Genomic DNA, 13,460 nt, shown 5'->3' with positions numbered 1-13,460 from the left:
CTTAAAGGACTGAGAGAAGTGAATGAAAAGAGAATGTGACAAGGAATGTAGACCACTTTTTAAAGGAACTTGGCAGAGAAAAGTAGGAGAAATATCAGAGTATTACTTGAGTTAATGGTACAGTCAAGTAAGGTTTTTCTCTTTTTAAATTAAATTATTTTTTAAAAAATTAGCAATTTTTTATTTTCTTTCCCTACCACATTCTCCAGTTTCCAATAGTACTAAGACAGAAAAGAAAAATAAAACACTCATAACAAATATTCACAGTAAAAGCATGCTCCAGTATTGTGTCAGAATATATGCCTATTCTACATGGCATGGTTAGTTCATCACCTAGCTTGCTTCATCTTTGGTCCTCCTGAATTGTGATTTGTCATTGCATTGATCAGATGCCTCAAGTCTTTCTGAGTTGTTTTTCTTTTTAATTAATTTTTTTTCTGAATATAACAAACACCAAGTGGAATAGACATTTGTATACTCATAACAGAACAAAAGGATGGTACATGAAATTGCTTACATTTCATGGTTTTTTTTTTAAAGTATGTAATAAAATCAGTTTGTAGTTTTAAAAATATCCTGCTTGCCTGGATTTATTTCTTGCTTTCCTTTTGTTCTTTTTCTCCATTAAAAAAAAAAGATGCCTCAATAACTCTCTTTTCTTTTGCTACCTTATCCTTGTCTTCTCCCTTTGCCTTCCCACTCTTTCTCCCATTGGAAAAAAAGAAAAACAAATTCTTTGCAATAACTATACACAGTAAAACAAAACAAAACCCCATATTGTCTGTGTCTGAAAATGTATCTCATTATGCATCTTGAGTTCATCACCTCTCTTTCAGGAGAGTGGCACATTGAATTGTTCAAATTTATTAAGTCTTTCAAGATTTTCTCGTAATGTTACTCTATAACTAGTGTTTCTGGGTTCTGCTCACTTCTGTCGATATTATCTCATACAGGTCTTTTGGATTTTCCCTGAAATAAATACTCTAATTTGTTTATCTATTTCCCTAATATATGGGAACCCCCTGAGTTTTGAGTTCATTGCTGCTACAATAAGAGATACTATAAATATTTTTGTACATATGGATACATTTACTCTTTCCTTGATCTCTTTGGAGGTAATAGACCTGGTAGAGACAATTCTTGGTCAAAAGGGTTTGACACAAGTTTGTTGCTTTTTTGTACGTAGTACTAAATTGCTTTCTATAGTGACTCCCAATTCTAAGCTCTATTTTCAGTGTATTAGTGTGCCTGTTTAGTTCTAACCATTTTAATTTTCTTTTTTTTGTCATCCTTGTTAATCTGATGGATATGAGGTAGAATCTCAGAATTACTTTAATTTACTTTCTCTAGTTATTTGTGATTTGAAGCATTATTTTCATGTCTGTTGGATTTTCTTCCTTTGAAAAATGCCAATTTGACAATTTTTGGAGGAAAAAGTCTGAGCAACTAATAGCTGAGTTTTGTGTGCTGCTGACTGATTGCTTGACACTTTGGACGATTGTTGAATTCTTTCTGCTTTCATTTTGCTCCCTGGTCCTAAGATATCTACCAGTTTTCATTTATGATTTCTTAAAATATAACATATAAGCTTTTTTTGGTCATGATTTTCAGGTAGTCTGTTTGTTCTTTGATTATATCTTGTTTACCTGTTTTCTAGGTCATGAACAATGAATATTTCTCCAATTGTCTAGATCTATGCTTTGTTTTGTAAAAAAGTGTTTTGTAATTGTGTTCATATAGTTCTTGTGTATGTCCTGGTAGGATGGCCCCCAACTATTTTTATTGTTTGTATTTATTTTAAATGGAATGTCTCTTTCTCTTTGTACTAAGTTTTGTTGGTAACATAAAGAAATGCTGATGATTTATGCAGGTTTATTCTGCGTCCTGCAATTTTGCTAAAGTTGTTTTGACTATTTTTAGTGTATTCTCTTGAATTTTCTAATTATACCATCATATTATCTGCAAAGAATAATAGTTTTGTTGTTTTTGTTATTAATTTTTATCAATTATGCTTATAATTTTCCTAATATTGAATAAGCCCTGCATTCCCAGTATAAATCTCATCTGGTCATGGTATATGATATTTATGAGACATTATTACAGTTACCTTGTCTGGCACTTTATTTAAGATTTTTGTTCTCCCTGGTTTAGGTACCAAAACTATATTTATATCTAGAAATATCATTGGTAAGACTCCTTCTTAACTTATTTTTCAAATAGTTCATATAATAGTGGAATTAATTGTTCATTAAATATTTGGCAGAATTCACTTGTAAGTCTGTCTGGTCCTGAGGAATTCTTTTCTTCTTAGGTAGCTCATTTATTGCTTGTTTAATTTCTTTTTCTAATGTAAAGTTGTTTAAGTATTCTATTTCTTCTTCTGTTATTTTGGGCAATTTGCATTTTTGTAAATATTCATCCATTTCACTTAGATAACTAGTTTTATTGCCATATAATTGGAAATTGCTCTAATTTCATCTTCATTTGTGGTACATTCACCTTTTTCATTTTTGATATTGGCAATTAGGTTTTCTTCTTTCCTTTTTTGATCCAATTAATGAATGGCTTATCTATTTTATTGTTTTGTTTTCCATAAACAAGCTCTTATTTGTATTTATTAGTTAAATAGTTTTTTATTTTCAATTTTATTAATCTCTCCTTTGATTTTTTTAGGATAACTATTTTGGTGTTTAATTGGAGATTTTTAATTTATTCTTTTTCTAGTTTTTTTTACTTGCATGTCCAATTCATTGACCCATAATTTATCTCTTTTACTGATATAAACCTTTACAGGCATAAAATTTCCCTGAAGTACTGTTTTCCCTGCAGTGACATTTTGTTATGCTGCCTCATTATTGTCTTTAATGAAATTATTGATTATTTTTATGATTTTTTCATTGACCCATTCATTCTTTAGGATTAGATTATTTAGTTTCCATTTCATTTTAAATTTATACTTCCAAAATCCTTTGCTGAATATGATTTTTATTGTGTTATGGGTCTGAAAAGTGTACATTTAATGTTTCAGCTCTTTTTTTTTTTGGCATTTGTTTTTGAGATTCTTGGCCATGTACAGCTGAGAAAAAGGTATATGCCTTTTGATTTCCATCCAATTTTCTCTAGAGGTTTATCATATCTAATTTTTCTAAAATTCTGTTCATCTTCTTAACTTTTTCCTTATTTATTTTGTGGTTAGACTTATTTAATTCTGAGAGGGGAAAGTTGAGGTCTCCTACTATTATAATTTTACTGCATTTCCTACTGTAGTTCATTTACTTTTTCTTTAAGAATTTGAATACTTTAGAATATTTTCTCTTGTGTTATGTTTTGTTTTGTTTGGGTTTTTCTCATGGTTTCTCCCATTTATTTTAATTCTTCCATGCAACATGACTAATGTGAAAATGTATTTAATAAGAATGAATATGTAGAACCCATATAAGATTGCATGCCATCTTGAGGAGGGAGGGAAGAGAGAGGGGGAGTAAATCTAAGATTTGTGGAAGTGATTGTAGAAAACTGAAAACAAATAAATTAAAACAAAAAAAAGTAAAAAAAAAAGACTTTTAATGATTTGAGGGGATTCCCGTCAATTAGAGAATGACTGACCAAGTTGTGGTATATGACTGTGTTAAAATACTATTGTGCTACAGGAAATGACAAGCAGGTTAATTTCAGAAAAACCTGGAAAGACTTACATGAACTGATGAAAAGTGAAGTGAACAGAACCAGGAGAACACTGTACACAGTAATAGCAATATTGTACAATGATCAACTGTGAGTGACTTAGCTATTCTCAGCAATACAATGATCCAAGACAGTTCCAAAGGATTCATGATAAAAAATGCTATCCATATCAAGAACTGATGGAGTTTGAATGTAGATTGAAGCATACCATTTTTCACTTTCTTTCTTGTATGTGTGCATGTGTGTGTATGTGTATGTGTGTGTGTGAGTGTGTAAGTGTGTGTGTGTTTGTGTGTGTGTGTGTGTGTGTTCCTCTTGGTCTATATCTTCTTTCACACCATGACTAATATAGAAATGTTTTGCATATTTGTATGTGTATAACCTCTATCAAATTGCTTATCATCTCAGGAAAGTAAGATGAAGGAGACAAGGAGATTTAGAACTCAAAATTAAAAAAAATGTCTTTATATGTAATTAGGAAAAAATAAATTATTATTAAAAAAAGAATTTAGATGCTATGCCATTTGGTACATATATATTTAGCATTAATGTTACTTTATTGTCTATGGTACCTTTTTAGGAAAATGTAATTTCTTCCCTGATTATCTGTTTTTAAATAGATCTATTTTTGCTTTTGCTTTGTTTGAGATCGTGATTGTTACCCTGCAGTTCTGCTTTTTACTTCAGCTGAAGTATATAGATTCTTATTGAGGCCCTTATTTTAACAGTGTATGTGTGTCTTTCTATTTCAAGTGTGTTTCTTGCAAACAATATATTGCTGGATTCTTGGTTCTAATTCATTTGGCTGTCCATTTTCATTTTAAGGGTGAGTTCATTCCATCCATATTCACAGTTATGATTGCTAACTGTGTATTTCCCTCCATCCTATTTTCTTCTGTTTATTCTTCTCTCTCCCTCTCTCTTTTTTTTTAACCCTGTCCCTCCTCAAAAATATTTTGCTTCTGGTCATTGCCACCCTTAATTCGCCTTCCCTTGTATTACCCTCGTCCCTATTGCCTTACCTCCTTTCTCTCCTGTTTCCTTATTGGGTAAGATAAATTTCTATACTCAACTGGGTGTGTGTGTATATGTACATACACACACACACACACACACACACACACACACACACACACACACACACACACATATATTCTTCCCTCTTTGAACCAGTTCAGATGAGAGTGAGATTCAAGTGTTTCCTCTCCTCCCCATTTTCCTCTCCATTATAAAAACCCTTCTTTGCACGCCTCTTTTCAGTGAGATAATTTTCCCCATTTTTTTTCACTTCCACCTTCTTCCAGTACATCCCTCTTTCTCAACCTTCCCAACATAATAGACTCACTCCTGTGCTCATTGTCTAAATAGACTTCTAACTGCCCCATTGATGATATATTTTTGGGGGTTACATGTATCATTTTTCCACTTGGGAATGTAAAAAGCTTAACTTAATTAGCTTCTTCATGATTTCTCACTCATGTTTACCTTTTTATGCCCCTCTTGTGTTTGAGTATCAAATATTCTATTAAGCTCTGGTCTTTTCATCAAATCCTCTATTTTAGTTGTTAAATATCCATTTTTCTTCTCCACTGCCTCTAAAGCAGACTACTAATGTCTTCTGCTGTACTGCACCTCCAGTCAGCCCCCACCCCAGCACCACAGACCTCTCCTTCTGACCTCCCATGCTGTCCTGGGCTGAAAAAAATGACTCACTCTGATCTTTTGTTGGTTATGCTACTTTAGATTCAATTTGACATGCTATTTTAAAGTTGTTTAGAGGAGAATGTCAGGAGGGCTTAGCTAGAAAGCTCCCTTCGAAAGTTTGGCTCCACCATGTTTTTTGCTTTCATTTCTAGTAATCTCTTGTTTTATTTTCAGAATTTCTACTTTTGTGTTTAGTTGGAGTTCATTGTTTTTCTATTTCTTTTTTAGCTCCATGCTCAATTCATTGGCTCTGTCTCTGTTTCTGTCTCTGTCTCTGTCCCTCCCCATCCCACCTCCTCCTCTACTTGGGATGATGAATGTGTTTAGAGATAAATATTTTCTCTAAATGCTTCTTTGGCTGCCTCCCAAGAGTTTTTGGTTTGTTATTTCACCGTTGTAATTTTCTTTGGTTAAATTTTCCATTGTTTCTATGATTTGTTCTTTGAGCCATCATTTTTTTAAGGAGTAGGTAACTTAGTTTACAATTAATTTCTTAATATTTTCTTCAAGGTCCTTCATTGAATATTATTTTTATTATATCATAAGGATATGCTAGATATTGCATACTTATGAAGTTTTTATGCTTTATTACATGGCTAATATTTGTATGAGTGCCAGACATAGCTGAGAAATATATATACACTTTTCTGTTTCTGTTCAGTAACCACCAGACACTTACCACAACTAACTTTTTTTCTTATCTTTTGGTTAGATTTGTTTGGGTTTAAAATGGGTACATTGATATTCCCTAGTATTGTGGCTTCACTCTATATTCTTGTAAACTGATCAACTTTTTCTTTATTTGTAATATATATGTGTGTATTATATATATGTATACACTCATGTATAAGTATATATAAAATATTGATACTAATTATCTATGATCTCTTTAAGAATAAGTAATTTCCTTCTTTATCTCTTTTAATCAATTCTGTTTTTACAGTTGCCTTATCTGAGGCTATGCTTACTATCCATGATTTTTTGAGTTCATATGAAGCATAATAGATCTTGCTCCAGCTCATTATTTTTAACTCTGTGGGAATCTTCATGTTTCAGGTGTTTTCTTGTAAATAATATATTGTTGGATTCCTTTCTTTGCCCACCAAACTTCCCTTTCTACAAAGAAGAGGATGGTGAGAAAGGAGTATGCTTAGCTCTAACAATCTATATTTTATATTTGCTTCCATTCTTTGCACCCCTTCTCTTATCCTTGTCTATTCCCCAGACACAAGTTCTTACATTTTATTTCCTTTTATTCCCTCTTTACATTATCCACTCTCTGAAGTTGGACTTTGTTTTGTTCATGATTAATTCTTTCTTGAATCTACTTTCTCTTTTAATCTTCACTGCCCCTGTATCTGTTCCCACCTTATTCCCTATTGAGTTTAGTGTCATTCTAGACCAAACTCTGTATATATGTGTTTAACCCTCCTTTGTCTGGTTCAGATGAAAGTGAGGTATTAAGTGTAGTTCATTAATCTGTTCCCTCTACTCTTTCTTTGATAATTGTATAATCTTAGGAACCCTGATTATATGAGATAATAAATAGTGCCATCTTCCTCCATCGTTTTTTCCCTAGTGTATTCCTTTTTCCTTCTCTTTTCTATTTTGCTTAAGATCTTTAAAATACATCCAAAGTGTTCTCTAACTCTGTGTTATTTGCTCTCTCTGTGACCCTTGAAGATATTAAGTGATTACATTAAAGATTATATGGAACAATATCAGATATCTTTCACACTTATGGCTATAGGAGAATTTTTAACCAAATTAGAGATGGAGATGAATAAATATTTTTGTTAACAAATTATATGATATCAAAACTAATAAAGGTCTGATACTCAAGATAAATAGGAATCTAACCAAAATACATAAGATCAAGAGCCATTCTTTGATGAATAAGTAGTTGTAGGATGAGGAAAAGTAGCTGTCAAAAGAATTGCAAACTATTAGCAACCATATGAAAAATTGTTGCAAATAACTACTAATAAAAGGAGGATTAATCAAAGCAACCCTTAGGTTTCCCTTCACAGCCAGCAAATTGTAAAAGGTTACAAAAGTTGGGAATGGTCAGTGCTGGAGAGGTTGTGGAAAGGTAGGAACACTAATGGATTTTTGGTAGAACTGTGAATTAGTCTTACTCTTCTGGAAAGCAATCTTAATTTAGGCTAACAAATTGACTAAGGTATCCTTAATCTTTGATCCAGAAGTCACATTGTTAGGCATATAATATACTCCAAGGAGGTCAGTTTTAGAAAGAACTGCCCCATATGGTTTATAGTGGCATTTTTCAGTATTAGAAAGAAGAAAAAGTAGATGTCCCTTAGTTGGAGAGTGGCTATACAAATTGTAGTACCTGAATATGGTGGAATGTTATTGTGTTATAAGAAATGATGCACATAGCTAGGTGATCTGGTTGAAGTGGAGGACTTTGAGCCAGGAAGTCCTGAGTTCTTATTCTGCCTAAACTAGCTCTAAGCAAGTCACCTTATTGCTCTCAGTCTCATTTTCCTCATGTGTAAAAAAAAAAAGGAGCTGGAATTCCATGGCCTCTAAGAAGGTCTCCTCCTGCTTTAAAGCCTTGATACTATAAATATGAAGAGTAAAGAGAGACAGGGGAACACTTACACACGCTGAAACAAAACAAAGTAAGCAGAAGCAGGAAATCAGCATACAAATGATGGCTACACCACTGTAAATGGGAAAGAACAACTAAGAATCTACACGGACTCTTCTATGATCATAATGATCATACTTGGTCCTGAAGAAGAGCTTTGGAAATACACCTCCCATTCTTCTTTATGGAAGGATATATATCACTATATATATCACTATACACACACACACACACATATACACATAGGTGTGTATATCTAATATATATATATGTATGTACATATACATACGGATGTGATACACACACCCCCACACACACATATATATGGAAACACACATACTATGTATCTTGGATATATGAAACACGATATGTAATTAATATCAGACTTTGTTAATGTTAGTTTTGTTAAATTGCTTTTCCCCCTTTGTTATATGAAATGCCACTCTGGGAAGTGGGGGGAGGGATACATTGGGAAATGAAGGTGACTTGAAAATAAAAGATATCGATATCTATATCTATCCGATTGTTTTCTTTGATGTTTCTCTACAAGTTCAAATGAGGTCTTCATTTTTGAAGTTTTATTTAATTTATACCTTGCACATAAAGTCTTGGTACTATCCTGACTCTTGGGATTTTATAGATTGATATAACAATGCCCCTAAAATGTTGATATCATGGTCTTTTCAAAGACTTTCAAATGGCATATGTTTCTTTTCATTCTTTTAAAGGAATAATTGAAACCTCAGAAATTATCGAAGCTCTCAAGATACTAGGTATAGAAATTTCTGAACACCAGGCAAAGAAAATTCTTCAAAGGTTGGCACTTATTTTTATTTTTGATAATTTTTTTAAAGCTTTAATTTCAGCGTTCCATAATAGAAATATGGTCCTTTTTTCTTTTCTTTAATCTTATGAAACACTTATTTAACTTATGTATATTGTTTATTGAGTTGATTCTTTTATGTGTGTATAATATATATGTATATAAGTCCATGTACTTAAATATACATATATGTGGACTTGAAAAAAGAAACTGTGCAAATAAGCATTTGTTATGCCTTTACTATGTGCCAGGCACTGAGTTAAGCAAAAAAGGGCAAAAACAAGCCCTGCTCTCAAGTAGCTCACAGTCTAGTGAGAGAGACAACTTGTAAATAACTAGGTAATACAAGATATATACAAGGTAAATGGAAGGTAATCTGAAAGGGGAAGGCACTAGCACAGAAGTGATTGGGAAAGGTCCCCTGCAGGGAATGGGAATTTGAGCTGTGTCTTGAATGAAGCTAGGGAAACCTAAGAGGCAGAGGAGAGAAGGGAGATAATTCTAGGCATGAGAGTCAGCTGGTTCAAAGGTAGGGAGATGAAGGATGCGGTGTAGCTTGCCAGCATCAGTAAGTAGGTTAATGTAGTTGGATTATAGGAGGTCTGGAAGAGAGTTTAAGTGTAAGAAACCTGAATGTTATGGAGGGACAAGGTTGTGAAGAATTTTAATGCCAAACAGAGGACTTTTTATTTGAAATGGCAGTCACAAGGAGCCACTGGAGTTTAGGGAGTACAGAGGTAGAGTCATCAGACCCATGCTTTTGGAAAATGCAAATATCCAGCTTCCAACCCGAGGAGCTTGATTAGAATGAACCAAAACTAAGTGACATCAACCCAAGCTGCTAGTATATGAGTGCAGGCAGGGAAAAACAAACAAACAAACTCAAGATGATTAGGATCCCAGTGGATCAGAAGTCATGTTCCAAATGAGCCCAGTGGATGAGGCTTTCTTCAATAATAAGAACCACAGGGGGAAGGTTTTGTTCTGAAAGAGGATATTTACTTCAGAAAGAAAGTGACCAGTCTGTTTCAGTTAGGGGATAGTGGTGGTTCTGAAACTCCAAAGAAGATATCTGACCAAAAAAGACTTTCAGCTTTATGGCTTGTAACAGAATGGTGCATGGAAAACCAATTTTAACTTTGAATTATTGATGGAACATAACTATTTAAAAACTGGCTTTGAGTAGCCTGAGAGTGGGGAGAAATAAAACACCCATTTCTTATGTTTAACTTTTATTTTGTCTTTGATTATTTATCAACTTAGTTATACTTGGTAAAGTGAGTAACACACTTGAGTTTTTTGTTTTTTTATCCTTTAGTGAATTGATCTCATCACCTGTTAATTCCTTCTACCAGCCAAAACTACATCTTACCTTCTGTTTTTTCAGTGTATGAAGCTCTATATATGTAAGGCTAACATCCCAGTCTCTAATGAGCTTTATGAGAAAAGCAGAAGTGGAGCAAGATGACAGAGATAGGAAGAGTAACTAGTATAGACCAAGTATACATAGAGGAACTTTGTGCTATAGGCAACACATTTTGAGGGTATTGAGTGAATGGCAATCAACATATATGAAATAGGGAAAAGAATTCCTTAAGAAAGGTGACCAAGAAGATACTAATTACTACTGACTCATCTGCCTACTTCTCCTCACTCTGAAACCTTTAGGAAGACATTCTGCATATGTACTGCATATGTACTCACTAACAAGATGATAAGGGAGCAGGCAGGCTTTCACAAATAGTATATATAGCAGACAGCATCTTCACAGTCACATGTGTGACTTGGTTAGGCTGTATGGCATAGGGGAGAGGATGCTGGCTTTGTAGTTGTTGTGTTCAAGTCCTGACTCTAATAAATGGTAGCCAGGTAAACAGGAATAAGCTACGTAATTTCCTAGTTCTCTAGGTAGTTTCTCTTTCTCTCTGTCTCTCTCTTTCTCTTTCTCTGTATGTGTAGGTATGGGTAAAAAAAGCCATATTTTCAGTCACACAATTAACTGAAAGGTACAGAGAATGTAAGATCACATTATGCTTAATATTGGTGGATTACTTTTTAAAAACCATTTAATTTAAATGCATCCTGAAAGTGTCTCCTTCAACAAGGTGTATCCCATGATTAGGTTAAGATCAAATAGGACTCCTTGTAAGATGCAGCAGAAGAGTTCTGTGACCTTCTGATTATCAATATCAAGTAAGGCATAAAACAGGAAGACATGTTGGTCAGAAATATTTGCCACTGTCTTGGAGGACAGTTAGCTCAAGGTTCAAGTGGAAGAGGAACTCTGTAGAAGAGGAGATTCTCCGAGAGGTTTCTAAAGGGTGAGATTGTGCTGCTTTCATGAAGTCTTGGAATACTATGGAAATTCCCAAATGTACCCATAGGCACTCAAGAAAGTTCAGCCTAGCAAGCAACATAGGAAAGAAGAGGTGGGTGAAGAATGGCAAGAGACTAGATTATGACATGTAGTTGGTTGAGCATTCCATCTAGTTGGTTCATCAATTGATATATCTTGGGTAGACGCTGTGGATAGACAATGAATTGGGTTCAGAATTGAACTGAGAGGGAATGGGATAAATTTCTTTTGGGAACCTGCGCAGAACTCTCAACTATCCCAATCTTCTCCCTGAAACAAACATTTTTTTCCCTCTGAGTTTCCCCTGAGAAGTTTTTTCTCGCAAGTCTACAGGTCATGGAACAATGAGTGCCCTTTTTTCCAAAAAATCAAAATTCACACACACACGTATGTATATGTATATATATAGCATATATATACATATATGTATATGTGTGTGCATTTTATACATATGGATTTGAACTATGCATACATGTATGTGCATATTTTTTGGGGGGTTTAAATCTATGATTTCCTTGGTAATAGGAACTCCCTATGAGGAAATTCCCTCCACTGATGCAAACTAGTCAATATTCTTCAAGTTGGAGCACTGTATTGTTGAGTGACTTGCCCATGGACACTCAGCTAATGGGTGTCAGAGGTCTTGAACCCAGTCCTCCTTGACTCATAGACCAGTTCTCTACCCATTATCTCATGCTGTTACATATTTATGGAGCAATACTGTGCTTTTTTTCTAGATGTTTTGCTAGTTTCTCAATTCTGAGGCCCTTACCAATATATCAGTGTTGATTATGCCATCCTAAGAGATAGCTGCCTTGTAGTCAGTGAGTAAAGGAAAGGCTGTTCTCTTGAGCAGGAAGTCTTTTTAGGGTTTGTTCAAATTTCCAACAACTGGAGGATGAGATTTCCTCTACCACTTCTCTGTCTACCTACTGCTTACTACATTCTCTTTGTTTTATTTCTTCTTTCCCCTCCCTAGTTTTATGTGCACTTTTGTGCATTTTATATGTGTTTTTGTGATTTTGTTCTGGTAGACTGTAAATCCCTTAAAGGTAGGTATCATGCTTTAATTTTTTTTTTGGTGATTATCTCTCATTGATATATAGTTCTGCATACATATTATAATTGTTGATTGATTAGCATACAATTCACTAAGGCAATTTTCTTTAATTTAGCACTAAAGACTTTACAATGAATGAAGGACAAAGCATTTATAAAGGGCATATTATGTTGGAAGACATTATGCTACATGCTGGAGAAATAAATACTTAAACAGAGATAGGTAAATAGACATACAGATGTAGATAGATATATAGATAGATTAATAAGACAATCTTTGATGTTAAGGAACATGCATTCTCATAGGTAATATTGAGGAGAGTTTTGTACTGAGGAAGTGGAAAAGGGACTGGGGAACTCTAGTGGTAACCGAGGGTTAGTGACATTGCCTATATGGATGACTAACTGGAATATGAACTTAAAGCATAGCCTGATATCTAGTAGATATATTTGCCTGAGTGGGCTAATTTGCACACACTCAGTCACAAATCAACTTGGTTGGACCTTAGGGGCAGGAGCTCCAGAAATGAGTGGATTAACTTCCCCAGGGAGCAGGGCCTGGGTCTTAGCAGCTCTGGATCTTAGCATATATATAGAGGTCCAGATCTTAGGTTTGGCATGGAGAGTACTAGACATGGTAGAAGGAGGAGAAGGTGCCAGGCCTAGAGGCCTGAGGGCTACCCGAGTCTTCCCTTACCTCACCTCCCGAGGTCTTCGGTTGGCCAAACCGGATGCTCGTATGAGAGAAAGGACGTTCCAGAGTTGAACAAGGGTTGAGCTTTATTTCAGGGTCTAGTTACAAGTGCAGGGGAATTCTTCCTTAGGTGGGAAAGAGAAAGATCTCCCAAGGAGGCAAAGATCTTACAATAAGAGATTGGAAGTAGAAGTGTAAGTGGGGAGAGAGGGGGAGGGGAGAGAGGAGAGAGGAAAAGCAGAGCCTTGTTGTCCTGTCCGCTCCGCGCCCCTCTGCCCAAGAGAGCTTTCAGGCTTTCCTGATCCTACTTAAGCTCTGCAGTGGCATAGTTTGCATCTGAATACCGTGCCTGTTAGGTAACTAGATGTGCTCCAATCCAGGACAATCTCGAGGGCGGGGAGAGCTCTCTCCCATCACGTTTCTCACGGGAAGAGGTGGAAATACACGAGATAGCTCGGTTCACCTCGATTCCCAGCCGTTTCCTGGGGGGTCTCGTGAGAACTCTAAGATTTAGAAGTTCCCACCT

General features: G+C 34.9%; 1 protein-coding gene across 10 annotated transcripts in view; it reads left to right on the top strand.

Annotated features, from left to right (window-relative positions):
• Nucleotides 1–13,460, top strand: part of LOC140527336 (mitochondrial adenyl nucleotide antiporter SLC25A24-like) — a 101,301-nt gene that overhangs the window by 54,785 nt on the left and 33,056 nt on the right. For all 10 annotated transcript variants that reach the window (XM_072644184.1, XM_072644183.1, XM_072644185.1 and 7 more), the window contains one exon: nucleotides 8,731–8,818. In XM_072644184.1, the coding sequence (XP_072500285.1) occupies nucleotides 8,731–8,818 (88 nt within the window). The remainder of the gene's footprint in view (nucleotides 1–8,730; nucleotides 8,819–13,460) is intronic.

The sequence above is a fragment of the Notamacropus eugenii genome, chromosome 2 (assembly GCF_028372415.1).
Source record: "Notamacropus eugenii isolate mMacEug1 chromosome 2, mMacEug1.pri_v2, whole genome shotgun sequence".
NCBI classification, from domain to species: domain Eukaryota; kingdom Metazoa; phylum Chordata; class Mammalia; order Diprotodontia; family Macropodidae; genus Notamacropus; species Notamacropus eugenii.
This window is presented reverse-complemented; position numbering and strand designations above follow the sequence as displayed.